Here is a 13,992-nt window from a genome sequence, read left to right as displayed (position 1 = left end):
TTTTTCTGTCTTTTCTTTTTTTTTTTTACTAACAAAAATAAATAATTGAAGTGAATCAAATCTTTGAAGTGAAGAGGCTTAAAACGTATGCATTGTCTTCATCTGTGTTTTCCCTCTTGGATGTTTTGTATTAATTAGAAACAAGCAATTTGATCTCTGTCAGGCAATCAATTTGCATTTTGCCCCATCTTCCAAAGCAGGGTATTAACATGCCCACCCCCATTCTGACAGCATTTTGCCCCAGTACATAACCTTTTTTTTTTCTTCTTTTTACTAAAGAAGATCTTTTAAAAACTCACAGTGTGTAAGATTAATTATCACATGTTTATTTGTGTGTGTGTTTTGTTTTGACAGATAATGAATTACAGGATCAGCTCCTGAGAGACAGCTATTGTGAAAGAACCAACCAGGCTGGACAGCGTGGATCTTCCGTCTTGTTTAACACAGCGCTCAGAAAACAACAGTCGAAGGTAAATAAACACAAACCTATAGTTTAAATAAATAAGAAAAACACTACATAGAAATAAAGGTAGTCCATGTGGCGGAAGGACGGTGAAGAAGAGAAAGTAGAGAGAGATTTAGTTTCACAGCTGAAAAGTCATTACTTTTTAAAGATGCGCTGCTGAGTTTGATATTTCTGAGCGGTGTTTATCAAATGGACACATCTTGTATCCCAACAATCTCTTTTCAATTCTGTCATCGAAAGATTCACACCTGCGCCACCTTAAATGTCTCCTAACGTCTCATATTCGGGCTGCAGTTCACGATTTGAAACAACTGGTTTAGATGTCAGGGTGTTTCAGCTGAAGTGAACCTACGAAAACGAATTAAAAAATTATAATAGAATAAAATTAAAATGATTTCTTTTTTGTCATTTCATATATTTTTTTAAACACACCTGACCTAAGGTTTTATGATGGAGACAAAAACCTCATAAAAATCAAATAACACACCTGACCTAAGGTTTTATGATGTAGACAAAATCAGAAACATTTTAAATGTTGTTGTCAATCACGGTTTCAAAACATTTTGCTAAAAGACATTTTACTGAAAAATATAAATCAGTCACAGTCAAGAAATAAATACTAATAATAATTCAATTTAAATCTAAATCGCTGATATTTAATGGAGGTGTGTAAGATGTTCACAAGGTTTTAACAATGAGTAAATAGACAACAACATATGAAACATGTCCCATATGGAATTTATTATTTTAAAACAACAATCATTGGAAGTAAATGTAGTGTTGAAACTGTCCAACGTCACAGTCAGTGTTATCTGTTTGCTCTGCAGTGTGTTGTTGCCCAGCTCTATTGTTGTCATGCCTGGACTTCCTGTTATTGAGCAGATCATTGACTGATGTCTTCCCTGTGTCCTGTTACCTGTCGCTGTGCGTTACGTGAATCCACGCACGGTATTGGTGGCTCGGTTGAGTCAAAAATAGACACAATTTTTTTTTTTTTTTTTTTTTAAAAGAAAAAAGAATCTGCTTAAAATAGTGACATCTTTAAATGAAATCACGGCCATAGTGATCTGGCAACGTTATGAAAACATATAGTAATAAAAATAATAATAAAAATACACACACATCCTTCATGTGCTGATAAAATAATTTGAATTTTGATTAGAGTTCGAGGCCAAAAACATTTGTGATCAACCCTGTAAATAACACATTTATAAAAAACATACGTGTGTTTCAAACTAATAAGGTACAATGTTTCTTTTTCTTTTTTTTTTTCCCAGAATGTAATCTATAGTGTTTGGGAGTTGTTTGTCTCAATAGGCTGTAGTAATCAAAAGTAATGAACCTATTATGAGCAGGACCTCCGAGGGCCCGGCGTGGCATTAAGAGTGTGGCACATAAAAGGTTTATTAAAGGAAATTAAGGTCCATCACTGCCACACCTGCTCCCCTATTATAAATGTATGACAGGTCAGTGCCTTCAATCACAACAGCAAACGAGAGAGAGGAGTCATGTTTCCCATTACCAGGGAAAAGTAACAACATATCCTATGACTCACAGATTTCACTGGCCTGTGACCACTATACGCCACCATCAGTCTGGAATAATTATGTTTAATAGGTTTTATTTGGGAGCCACAAGCAACAGCCAGTGAGAGTGGATGGGTTTTAGCAACTATTTTTGTCTAAACACACACAGAGTTAGAGAGACAGACAGACAGACAGAGAGAGAGAGAGAGAAGCAGTCGGTACTTTAATGTCATTAATGTCACAATGTCATTTACTGTCATTATATATTTTTTTTACCTACCTGTGAAACTTTTCTCCAAACCACAACACTTGTTTGTGTGTTTTTTTATACTGACAGTGTGTTAAGAGCTGTACATAAAAACAAAGCAAAAAAAAGGCTTGTTTTTAGATTTTTCTGACTTTGGTATAAATTTAAACAACAACCAAAAATAAAAAAAACAAATCCACAAAGGTTTGAATACAGCACGTCCTTCAGCGCCGTTAGATTTGGCAAAAGAATCGGTTCCACATTTATTTAAATGCCTCATCTGCTTCTATATCAGTGTTATAATGCAGTGAATATTATGTTGTTGTTTTTTCACCAAAATGACTCGTCTCTGAAGTCAACATACAGGCACTTAGAATTTACAAAGAAAAATATTTTTTTAAATATATTTTATTGACCATAATTCTAAATGATTTAAATTAGGATTTCTTTTATTTATCTTCACACTCCTCCACCCCCCACCTCTTGGGAGATTTAGTGGATGAAGTGTATATTTTCTTTTTCTTTGTAACAGATGGATTCTGATGGTGAGGAGCAAACACTGAAAACCTGTAACAGCAGCACAGGTGAGTACACTCTTTATATCATGTATCAAATTCAGCTGCAGTTTTCATCATCACAGTCAGATTTTTTTTTTTATTGTTTTCTCCAGAAATAGTCATTTTTAGGGAACAGAAAACACACACATATATTCCACCTACTGTAGCACCGTGTTCAACTTTATAAATATCACTTTTCTGTTTTATCCTGAACCTGTGAAGCTTCATTATTCAGAGGGGAGTAAGTTTATTAAATTGAAACCCTGGCTCAGATTAGTTAAGGAGTGTGTGTGTGTGTGTGTGTGTGATTGAAAAACCTTACACTGGATCTGTCATTATGCGAGTGTTCAGGGCCTTTGAGGCTCACCCTGCTTACTGCTGATATTCATAAAACGTGGTGCTGTTGCTGCTCGTGCTTCATACTGTAGGAGCACAGACAGAACTTGTGAATGAAACTGATGCAGGACCTTGGGGGGGGGGGGTGGCACTGCTCTAGCCTTTTTAGTTCAGGTTGTGAAAAGCAGAGAAGGAGCCGAGTGAATGAAAGCTTTTCAGATCAATGAGGAGACCACTTCTGATGGTGTTGTAAAAGAGAGAAAAAAAAAAAAAAAGAATCTGCGGTAAAAGGCCGGATGGAGCCGTATAAACCCCGCTGGCATCATTCCTGAAACATTATCTGCAAAACAAATATTTCCACAGCATTGTAAAAATTTCATTAGCAATAACCCAAAAGTAGTGGCCCGGCCTGGAAGCTTTGATGAAGGATATATGGACAGATGCTGTGCTACTGTAGTGGAAAGACAAACATGACTTTTTCATCTGTTGTTTGTTGCCGTTTGTTCCACAGGGTCAGCTGACTGCGTTACTGAGGCCCACAGGTACAGTGGAATGACACCCATACTTCCCCTTCATTTAAATTTAAAAGTCTTTAGCACATGAGGATAAAATAAATCTGAATCCTCCGTTGACCTCTCGTCTGTCCCGCTTCCTTCTCTCAGCCCATATGGGTCCGTGGCGAGAAAGAGGAGCGCTCAAGAAGGGGTGCAGGGCGCCCCGGTCAACAAGAGAAAGTCCCTGCTGATGAAGCCCCGCCACTACAGCCCCAGCGAGGCATGTGAAGAGGAGAGTGAGGACCTGGCAGCGCCACAGGACAAAGAAGAGCTGAGGAACATTGACACTCCAGCAGGTAAACAGATGTCCTGTTGTTTTGTCTGTTTTGATGAACAATTGACGCTGAATTTTAAAATCCCATCTGTTGCATTCATATTTCCCTCCCTCTGCCGTCAGCCAGCAGCCACAGTCATTGTGCAGTGGAAGTGAAAGACTACACTGCTGGGTCCACATTAGTTGTGTCTCACGTCCGCAAATTGAAGTTTTGACAGCTGATCTGCCATGATATTTTTGGCGTGGCTTTAGCCTCTCTTGATGAGGCCAGATTTCACAAACCCCCCTCATCTGTCCTCATTCAATAGCCAGTCCGATCCCATTCAATGCATAGAATGGAAAACCTGAATGGGGGAGTGCACCCGTTCACTTTGATTTAAATGAAACTTCCTCCATTCTGGTATTGATTGTCAAAGTTGCCTATTGTGAAAAACAAATGAGTTGTAAACACGGCTTGGCCCGAGTTCTAAGGATTTTTTATTTTTTTTATTCTATTTTTTTTCCTCTTTTACTCCACAGTCGAAATTTCATCAACGACTGTTTATTTTCACTTAAACCTCTGTCCTCTACAGGACTGAAAATATTTTTCTTTTTCACTAATGAATTGAATTTTGTACATTTGGCAAAACCTGTGGCCGTGGCGTTCATGTGCATTCTCACCCACTGTAATCTGCACTGATTTGGTATATTTTTAACGATGTAACTAAGCAACAAACATAATTGTCCCTTTCAAAAGCTTTTGTTAGGCCCTCTAACACAGTCTAATACATAATTAGGCATAATGTCTACAGCTCATTATAGTACACATGTGTGTAGTTAAATGGACCAGGAGAGTAGCTCACCGAATTGTGGGGATTCAGTGGAAATGGAATTTATTTGTTTGCTGAGTTCATAGTACAATACAATTATCTAAGAAATAAACTGGGCATCATGGGTGTGTTTGCTTTTGTTTGTGTGTATTTGGACGTGTTTTTTTTTTCTCTCAGCCAGCTGTGACCGAAAATAGTGGACTATGGCATCGAAACAAAAACAGGAATAAAAACCCACAATAGAAAGATGTTGTTAGGGTTTTTTCAGCTTTAAGGTCCTTTTGCTGCATTAAATAAATAGTAAGGAAGGAGACGTCAAAAGCAGTGATATGTGCATGTTCACAAAAAGAGGGAGAGAAGAAAAAAAATAAGCCTGCATGTTTGGTTGAGCCACACTGTGTACAACTGCAGCCAACTGCAGCCCTTCTGCAGAGAGCTGGTAATGGCTATTCTGGAGTACAAACTGTTCACCTGTTCCAACACACAAACCACTGGAGGGATCCAAATTTTTTTCTTTCCCGCAATCCTTTTTCCTTTCTCTTTTCACTGCAGTGTATTTGTGTGTCTGAGTGTGTGTGTGTGTGGGGGCGGGGGGCGGGGAGGGGGGTGTCATGCCTGCCATAGTCCATCTGGATAAAACCTAAACCCTTGCTGCTTTCCCTGTAAATGCTAATTTGTACAAGTATCCTTAGATATTTTTTTTTAGGGTTTGTCTCCTTTTAATATTTTAAATAAATATATAATGTTTTTTCCCCCGAGTTCTCTCAGTGAGGATCAAATTTTGCGCCCCTCTGCCCCCCACCCTCCACCCAAAGCTGTAAAATAATGCCCTACATCTGCATCATCCTCACAATAGCGTGGTCTGATTCCCACCAATCCATCTGGATCTTCTCAATCTCCAATCCTGCTTTAGGTGCCGTTTCTGTTATGTCTAGCTACTTAAGAGGATATTCAATCGAGCTTTACCAAAGTAAAAGCCCCCCCCACCCCCACCCGTCACCCCACTGTCCAAAGAGCCTTAAGCGAGCGATGGTCTGGCAGGTTTTGGAGGTTAAAAGGCAGATTTTGTTAAATTGATCCTGTTGATGACGTTGTTAATGTTAATCACTGACCATGACCTGATTAAATCAGCATTGATAGACTGTTGTTTTACATGCATTAAGTCTTAACCCTGACCCTTGTTTTTGACTCCACTGACCAGACAGAGTGAGTCTGATGGGTCACAGGTCACTATTATATTCATCCAGTTTTTTGCAAAAAAAAAATCTGGGAGACTCCACCAAAAATGATGTCTGTCTATATATGTGTATGTATAATTATAAAATGTATACATGTAACAGTTTATAATTCACTTTTTGTATTTAGCCTAATATCCTCTTGTTTATAATTTTCCAGATCATATAATTGCATTTTATAATTGATTATATTTATCTAAACGTTTCTTTTGTACTTTCCAGTAGGCTGATGTGGGCTGTGGTACAATGAAATCAAGAGAAATTAATGAGGAGTTTAACTTTTGACATAGTATTTACATGGTCATCATATCAGGTAGATCATCATTTGGTCCTTATTTGCAGTAAAGTGACTTCAGCACCACTGTTATCAGCCTGTTCCTGTTGAATTCATTCTAATTTCTACTGTATTTCTATGTTTTTATTTAAATTGAATAGTCTGCCTTATACTCGTGAAGAAAAGCGCCCCGTTCCTGTTGCTGGCTGGATTCCCTTTGACACTTTTCATCCTGCAAATTGCTACTGTCAGTTTTGTCATCAGTCACTCTGCGTATTGTTGGCTTCCTTCAAACTGCACCGTGTCACACAGACAACAGCAGCTCACAGCAGACTCTTCTGCAGCTGTGTTCCCCAGAAATCCTTCTTCATCTCCTGGTTGTCGTGGCTAGAAACAGCAGTTTTAATATATTTTTCCACTGCAGCCATTGACATGTTGGTGGTTAAAAAAATGCATGTTAGTGATTTAAAACCGATGTTCACTGCCCCGTGCTACACAACAACATGATCTTAGTCTAAATCTATTTTGTGACCATCTTTAAATCCAGGATTTGTGTTAAACAAGCAGAGAAAGGCTAAGCAGACTGAACTGGAGGTTGTTGGAAATATTGCTAAGAAATCTTCAATCATTTTCATTGCAATATTTGTTCTAATAAATATTTGACATACTCAAAAACATGGTTTTCCGGAAAATTAATACAAAATCTAAAACCTTAAAAGGATTTTGAAAAGAAACACAATTCTGATTCCACATGTTAAAGAAAAGCAACATGTCTGGTCTTTAACAAGTACTCGCTGACACAGTGTGATGTTTGTTCACTTCTCATTCTAGACGACAACTTAAACGTCAATGGGATGGCCAGCAGAAATGGCTTCCACGAGGCAACAGTAAAGTCCGCTGATCCACTTGGCTGGTCAGAATTTCCCTCTGATAGCTCCCCACATTGTGACACAGACACAGCTGAAGCCATGATGGATGAAGATGAGGAAGAGCTTCTTCACACCAGAGAAGAAGAAGACCAAAGTCAGGATAGAGTGAGCAGCACATCATCTCCTCAGAGTGTGCTGGGAGACCTGAGGGGGGCGGAGTGGGAAGGTCTCTCTGCCAAGGTGAACGGCTCAGGCTGCAGTCTCTCCAAAGCCTACGATGACTTCTCTGTCAGGAACGGTCACGTAAAAGAAGAGCCTCCCTCAGAACCCGTGGGCCCCTTGAGCCGGGAGGGTGTTTTCCAGGCCGAGGCTTTAAGGTACAGACCCCCCACATCAGACGAGGACAGCGAAGGGGAGACAGAAGCAGAGAGGCCACCCCGGCTGAACAACTGGGCTCTGGGCTTCCACGAGCGAGGCTTGGAAATGAGCCGGGGGAGGGTGAACTTCAGCCTGCTGGAGCAGGCCATTGCGCTGCAGACGGAGCAGAGACAAGTCTTACATCACGCCTACAGGGAAATGGACCGGTTCCTCCTGGAGCAGATGACCAATGAGAGACGCCACCAGAGGATGATGGACATGGACACCAGACTGAACTATCATGGAGGAAAAGGTGATGAGGAAAAGGTGATGGGGGGGGGGGGGGGGGGGGGGGGGGGGGGGGGGGGGGGGGGGGGGGGGGGGGGGGGGGGGGGGGGGGGGGGGGGGGGGGGGGGGGGGGGGGGGGGGGGGGGGGGGGGGGGGGGGGGGGGGGGGGGGGGGGGGGGGGGGGGGGGGGGGGGGGGGGGGGGGGGGGGGGGGGGGGGGGGGGGGGGGGGGGGGGGGGGGGGGGGGGGGGGGGGGGGGGGGGGGGGGGGGGGGGGGGGGGGGGGGGGGGGGGGGGGGGGGGGGGGGGGGGGGGGGGGGGGGGGGGGGGGGGGGGGGGGGGGGGGGGGGGGGGGGGGGGGGGGGGGGGGGGGGGGGGGGGGGGGGGGGGGGGGGGGGGGGGGGGGGGGGGGGGGGGGGGGGGGGGGGGGGGGGGGGGGGGGGGGGGGGGGGGGGGGGGGGGGGGGGGGGGGGGGGGGGGGGGGGGGGGGAGGAAATCAACGGAAGGAAATCCTCTTAGCAAATTTGGCAACAAGTGAAGTCGTAAAAACAAATGACCCGAACAAAAAACTAAATTTCCTGGTGAAGATGCTAAAACCCAGAATATTATTGTACTTTGATAGGAATTAACTCGGACATTTAACCATGGCCATAAGTCTTAAATCCTCCTAAAGTAACTCTGAAGCCCCCCTCCCCTGATTCTTCTGCTAAATGTGTAATCCTGGATGTAATCTTTCGATGGATGGGAATTAAGAAATGAATGCTCTGTGTTGAACTACAGCCGTTACTAAAATGACAGATTAATATAAAGCATAAAAAGTGTATGCAGGCTTTGCATGATGTTTCAGTCTGTTGACCCCCACACGGGGCAGGGGTGGGGAATTCACAATGTGCTTCATGTAAGAGAGGAAAACTACAGTCATCAACACATTGATTGTGTGATTTAATTTCTCCTGACAATATCATTCTTTTACTTTGTTGACATAGATTCTCCTCGAATGGATAAAAAGGACATCAGGTGTCCAACTCCTGGCTGCGATGGCACAGGTCATGTGACTGGTCTCTACCCACACCACAGGAGTTTGTCCGGGTGTCCTCACAAAGTCCGGGTCCCCCCTGAGAGTGAGTTCTGTTTTCAGTCGTGCGCTTTCAATCAGCCTCCTGTCATTGAAGTCCTCTTAGCTAAAGCTCCGAGGCGGCAAAGACCAGCTTATACATGAGTTTAATTCAAAGATGTGCAGGAAACTTTTCAAACAAATGTAGAGACACACTGTCACTCTCTCTCCCCCTCTCTCCCTCTCTCCCTCGTAATGTGTTGTAATGAGTGAATATTGAATTCTTTTCTTTTTTCTTTCCGCCACGTTGGCGATTGTTAAGTCATTTCAATATAACTCAACAAACATTCAACATTAAACAGTAATGTTACAAAAGGAACAGAAAAGTAATTAACTTTTTCAAAAAAGCGCATGCTCTCAGTCTGGAGGCTGTATTTGCAAATCAAAGGGCTAGCTGACGCGGAATTCAAAAATAAATAGACAACTCCAACAAACTAATTGGAGGATATGTACAGAAAAGAAGTTTCTAAGGATACAGCGTGGACCTTTAACAACGCGTTTGGTTTGAAGAATATAATCAGCAGTCTTGTTTCACTCCTCTTCGCACTAAGCTATTTACATTTTAGCCACATTACAGCTTTCCTCGTAGTGGGAGAAATCCTTTGGCTTTTTTCTTCTTCTGTCTCGGTGGGATCTTTTTCCTCTGTGGGCTCTAATGTAGCACCAGTCACATAAATCGGTCTTTTCATGCGCAGGCAATTTTTTATTTACAAAGTTTACACTAAATGTACTTATGCATGTTTTGTTGATTTGCACATGTTTTTCATCCTCATCTCCTCTCATGTGACGAACAGTTCTGTGTAAAATCCTGGTCCTCCGTTTGCCTCTCTTGGAAAACATGGAATTGTTATCATGGAGTATCTGAACACAACAGTTTTTATTGACATTTTTTTTATTTTGTGCACAAAACCAAAATGTAAGTGCTGCTCTATATCCTTAGATGATATAGTAGTCACAAACCAAAAGTTGAGAATCAGTGTTAGAGCAGGATACTGTTGTGATGCTTTAGTACGTGGTTACTAATCTAAAATAAAGCGAGTTACTTTTTGGTAAAAAGAAATGCTTTTGTATTAGGGCTTTCCCAGGGGTTTATTATATATATATATATATTTCTAAACCGTATATTCTCTCCTCTCCGTCTCTCTCTCAGTCCTGGCTATGCATGAGAACGTCCTCAAGTGCCCCACACCGGGATGCACAGGAAGAGGTCATGTCAACAGCAACCGTAGCACCCACCGGAGGTACATGCACAGGCCGGAGCCATTAGAAGTTCTGTCCCCTGTTTAAAGATGAGTTACAGTGCTGGACTAATGTGTTTGATTTCCTCTCTGACCAGTCTCTCTGGCTGCCCCATCGCCGCTGCAGTCAAAGTATCCAAACCTCAGGATGACAGCCTGAAGTGCAGACAAACACTGGACCGCTCACCAAGGTAAAATACCAGATAAGACGCTGGCGTTTTACTCCCGCTGACGTTCATGGTCACGTGTGCAGAGGAACAGCTTCCACACACATGAAGGAAATGAGTTGAACTACAGCAGTGAACTGGAGTGTCTGTGGCCTGACTGAGGCTACGGACATCCTGATTAACACCATTGTTGTTGTGGAGAGTGTGGAATATTTTCATTCACTGATCCCTGCAGAACACACAGTCTATTTTCATCTTTCCAAGCAGACATTAGCAGTGGTGGCTGCTCCTGTGAGTTCCTCTCTATTAGAGATGATAAAAGAGCAGAACTCTTTGTTCCCTGTGGATATATCACGGGCAGGAAGCCCACTCCCACTATATTAATTAGTCTGGCAACCTGGCCGTGGATCTACAACACACATCAGATCCCAGACTCTATGTCTACAAAAGTACTGGCACCCCTGAATGGTTTAAAACTGTGTTTCTGCTTAACTGCTTAACTCCAGGCTTCTTATTGCACACATTTTGCACAATAGAATAAAATCAGTTGTTCTTTTTTTTCTTGTATTCTAGAGCCATCGGCTTGATCAAAAAGTTCGAGATGAATCATTTGAACTACAGGCTCTCTCATCCAGTAGCAGCGTTGCACACTAGCCTCACAAAAGACATGGACAAGTACAGCAGAATCCGCTTTGATTACGCCAGCTTTGATGCACAGGTCTTCGGCAAACAGACTCTGATGGGGACCAACCAGGACCAGGAAATGTCAGCGTTTCCTGAATGTAAGCTATTAACACCAACCACATTCCCATAAAAGTTGGTACACTTTCAAAAAATGCAGGAAAAATAAATATAGTCTCCAGTCTGAAAATATTATTTGTTCAATTTTGGAGGTCAATTTTTTTAGCTAAACAGTCATTGGTCACCATTGTCATATTTCCTGTTAAAAAATAAACAAATATTTACAGAGAGACAGAATTGAAACTGCAGGCAGACCTGTGAAGTGAACACATTCTGCATTATTTTTCTTTGATTCTGTCACAGTGGGGACACTCTAATGTTACATATTATTTCTTCAATGAGAATAACAGTTTTGACCACTGGTCAGTTTAACTACATTTGTAGGAAGTGTACCAACATTCCAAATATTGGTTTAGTATTTTTCAAAAACACAAATTATCTGATTATGTTGTATTAAATTTTCCCCTTTCTGTTTTCATTCATTATCAGTTTATCAGTTTGATTTTTGCTCGAGTGTTGTCTCTATTGCTTGCTGCCAAAAGCATCAACTGACATCTTACTACTTCATTATTAAGTTCCTGAGGAACACCTGCTGTCTCCTGGACTGAATTATTCGCTGATTATTTGTTGTTTAGCACCTCAGCATTATCCTGGCTTCCTGGGGGCACCAGGTGGCCGTCTGAGCACCTCTGGTCAGCACAGTCCACCCAGTCAATTCAGAAAAGATGGTCTCCAAGCCGAGGCGGCAACAACCGCCATTCTTAACCTCTCCACCCGCTACCGCAAGGATGTGGAGGCTGTCGCTAGCTTGCCCTTGGCAACTCCTCCAAAGGTATGTAAATGAAAAAGACAGTTTTTTTCTTTTACAGAAATTCAAACTTGTGTGATTAGAGCAAATTAAGAAATGCAATTAGCCAGGATTCCCTATTAAAAATGCTGCTCCTTTTTTTTTTATTAATAACACATGTGGTATTGTATTAAATTTCGACATCGTCTGGCATGTAAAAAGCCTGAACTGTTGTCTGTCAGTGGATCTTGCCCACTGCAGATGGCAGGGGATATTTTGCTTAGTTGTGTGATCCAACATAGGCTGGGTGACTACAGCAGATAGTCTTTAACGGCATTTAACCGGATTAATCCAATCAGATAAAGGAGTTAACATCTGAAAAGTTTAACTGGCACCGAGACCAGAGTCATTTTGGAGACGGGTGCAGATCCAAACCCTGCTCAGCTGCCGTATCCGTCAGCCTGGTATTGTGTTCAGCCCTGAAAAACTTGGTGATTAATAGCGATTACATTCGGTAGGTTACATACGTGCAGGGTGTACTGTAGATGATTCAAGGTTTCCACACCTACACAGCACAGATCTCTGTCTCCCAGCTTGTTGAGCTGAGAACGTGGCCCTGTACCAGGTACCAGCCCACTGAATGAATAAAACAGTGTTAGCAAGTTAATCATCTGTTCACATTTACAGCTTAGTTGTCTTGGAGAGGGGGATAAAGAACAGCTTTCAAGTCTGGAAAATGAGCCATTTTTAACGAGTGCTGTGGTGTTGTTTGTCTTTAACTTATCTGCACATGTATGTTAATAAAATAAAAAGAAACAACATTTTACAATACCTTAACAGAATTATACTTTTATAATTTTTTGACTTATAAAACAGTGCAATAATTAAGAAAACATGTGAATACAGTGGATAAATCCAGAGTTATTGGACCTGCTACTGTATAGAATCATTATGGTAATTTTTTGATGATGTAAACACATCACCAAATGCCTGGATAATTAAACTGGACGTGCAGTGTTCATGAAAATGACCCCTCCAACCCCCCTCTCCCTATAATTAATCTGAAAGGTTTTGCCTTTGTTACAAAAAAATGATAGGCTTCAGTGAAACATATAAATAGAATAATTAGTTCCATTTGTCTAGAAAGATTTGACCATTTAACACTTTTAAACTTTTAACGCCATTAAACAGTCGTGGAATGTTTTGGTCATAACCCAAACTGACTGTCAACAAAACTTTTGCCACGTTTTTCCTTTTATAATAGTGATGCCCTCAAATTGGGCAACTCCACCCTTTCCTGCCCCCAAGCTGCCATCTTGATTGTGTGTCCTAGAAAACAGAAGACACAGCTGTCACTTAAAAAACGTGTGTGGTTTGAGTGTGTGATTTAATTAGAAATTAAAGGAGGGAGTTAAAAAAAACAGATGTAATAAAACGGTGCTATTATAAATGGATGTTAATGGATGGACATAACAATAAACAATGTCTTCAATAATGTGGCCGGGGTTGAATGAAATAGTTTGACACGTGGAGACTGATTAAAGGCCTCGTCTCTTCAGGACATGCCCATAGAAGTGGATGAAAATGGCACCTTGGACTTGAGCATGAAGAAGTGCAAAGAGAACGTGAGAGTCCAGGTGAAGACACCTCCGGAGGAACACCTGTCTCCTTCTCTTCATCCTCCTCCTCCTCCTCCTCTTCCTCCTCCTCCTCCCGAGTTCACTGTGGCCAATGGTGGAAACGTGCTCATCAGCCCTGCCTTCTATCAGCAGCTGTGTGACACAGAGAGCTGGGAAAACTCCATCCCCGTCAACTTCAGCAAAGTGCACATTCTACAGGACAAAGAGGTAAAACCAGAATAAAAATTATAATTATACACTTTTTTTTTCATATATCATACATTTCAAGCCAACTGTTATTTAAAAAAAGTATTTTAGAATTTTAAACTTAAAACCTCAAGAGTTAACATTTAGATGGAGAGTCTCTGTTTGTGGGACAGCCACCTGACCCACTTTTAGGTCACATATACACCATTTGAGATACACTGGAGATCAAAATTAGAGAACAACTCATAAAAAATGGAATAATTCTGAAATAATACCATCTTCACTGTTCCACAGTTAAATGACATTTTATTGTGTCTATATCATTGTAC

The 13,992-nt window shown here is 41.8% G+C and overlaps 1 protein-coding gene and 1 long non-coding RNA gene across 2 annotated transcripts in view; one reads left to right on the top strand and one right to left on the bottom strand.

The window, feature by feature from the left end:
• Positions 1-13,992, top strand: part of st18 (ST18 C2H2C-type zinc finger transcription factor) — a 41,857-nt gene that overhangs the window by 19,979 nt on the left and 7,886 nt on the right. The window contains 11 exon segments of the mRNA XM_025052428.1: positions 355-470; positions 2,772-2,823; positions 3,644-3,674; positions 3,795-3,982; positions 7,110-7,817; positions 8,777-8,911; positions 10,055-10,145; positions 10,241-10,333; positions 10,883-11,091; positions 11,686-11,882; positions 13,397-13,684. Of these exon segments, the coding sequence (XP_024908196.1) occupies positions 355-470; positions 2,772-2,823; positions 3,644-3,674; positions 3,795-3,982; positions 7,110-7,817; positions 8,777-8,911; positions 10,055-10,145; positions 10,241-10,333; positions 10,883-11,091; positions 11,686-11,882; positions 13,397-13,684 (2,108 nt within the window).
• Positions 11,900-13,992, bottom strand: part of LOC112486290 (uncharacterized) — a 7,094-nt gene continuing 5,001 nt past the window's right edge. The window contains exons 2-3 of the long non-coding RNA XR_003048695.1: positions 13,429-13,669; positions 11,900-13,166 (exon numbers count right to left, since the gene is read on the bottom strand). This is a non-coding gene — a long non-coding RNA (uncharacterized LOC112486290). The remainder of the gene's footprint in view (positions 13,167-13,428; positions 13,670-13,992) is intronic.

This window comes from Cynoglossus semilaevis, chromosome 20 (genome assembly GCF_000523025.1).
Source record: "Cynoglossus semilaevis isolate Cse_v1.0 chromosome 20, Cse_v1.0, whole genome shotgun sequence".
Taxonomy (NCBI): domain Eukaryota; kingdom Metazoa; phylum Chordata; class Actinopteri; order Pleuronectiformes; family Cynoglossidae; genus Cynoglossus; species Cynoglossus semilaevis.
This window is presented reverse-complemented; position numbering and strand designations above follow the sequence as displayed.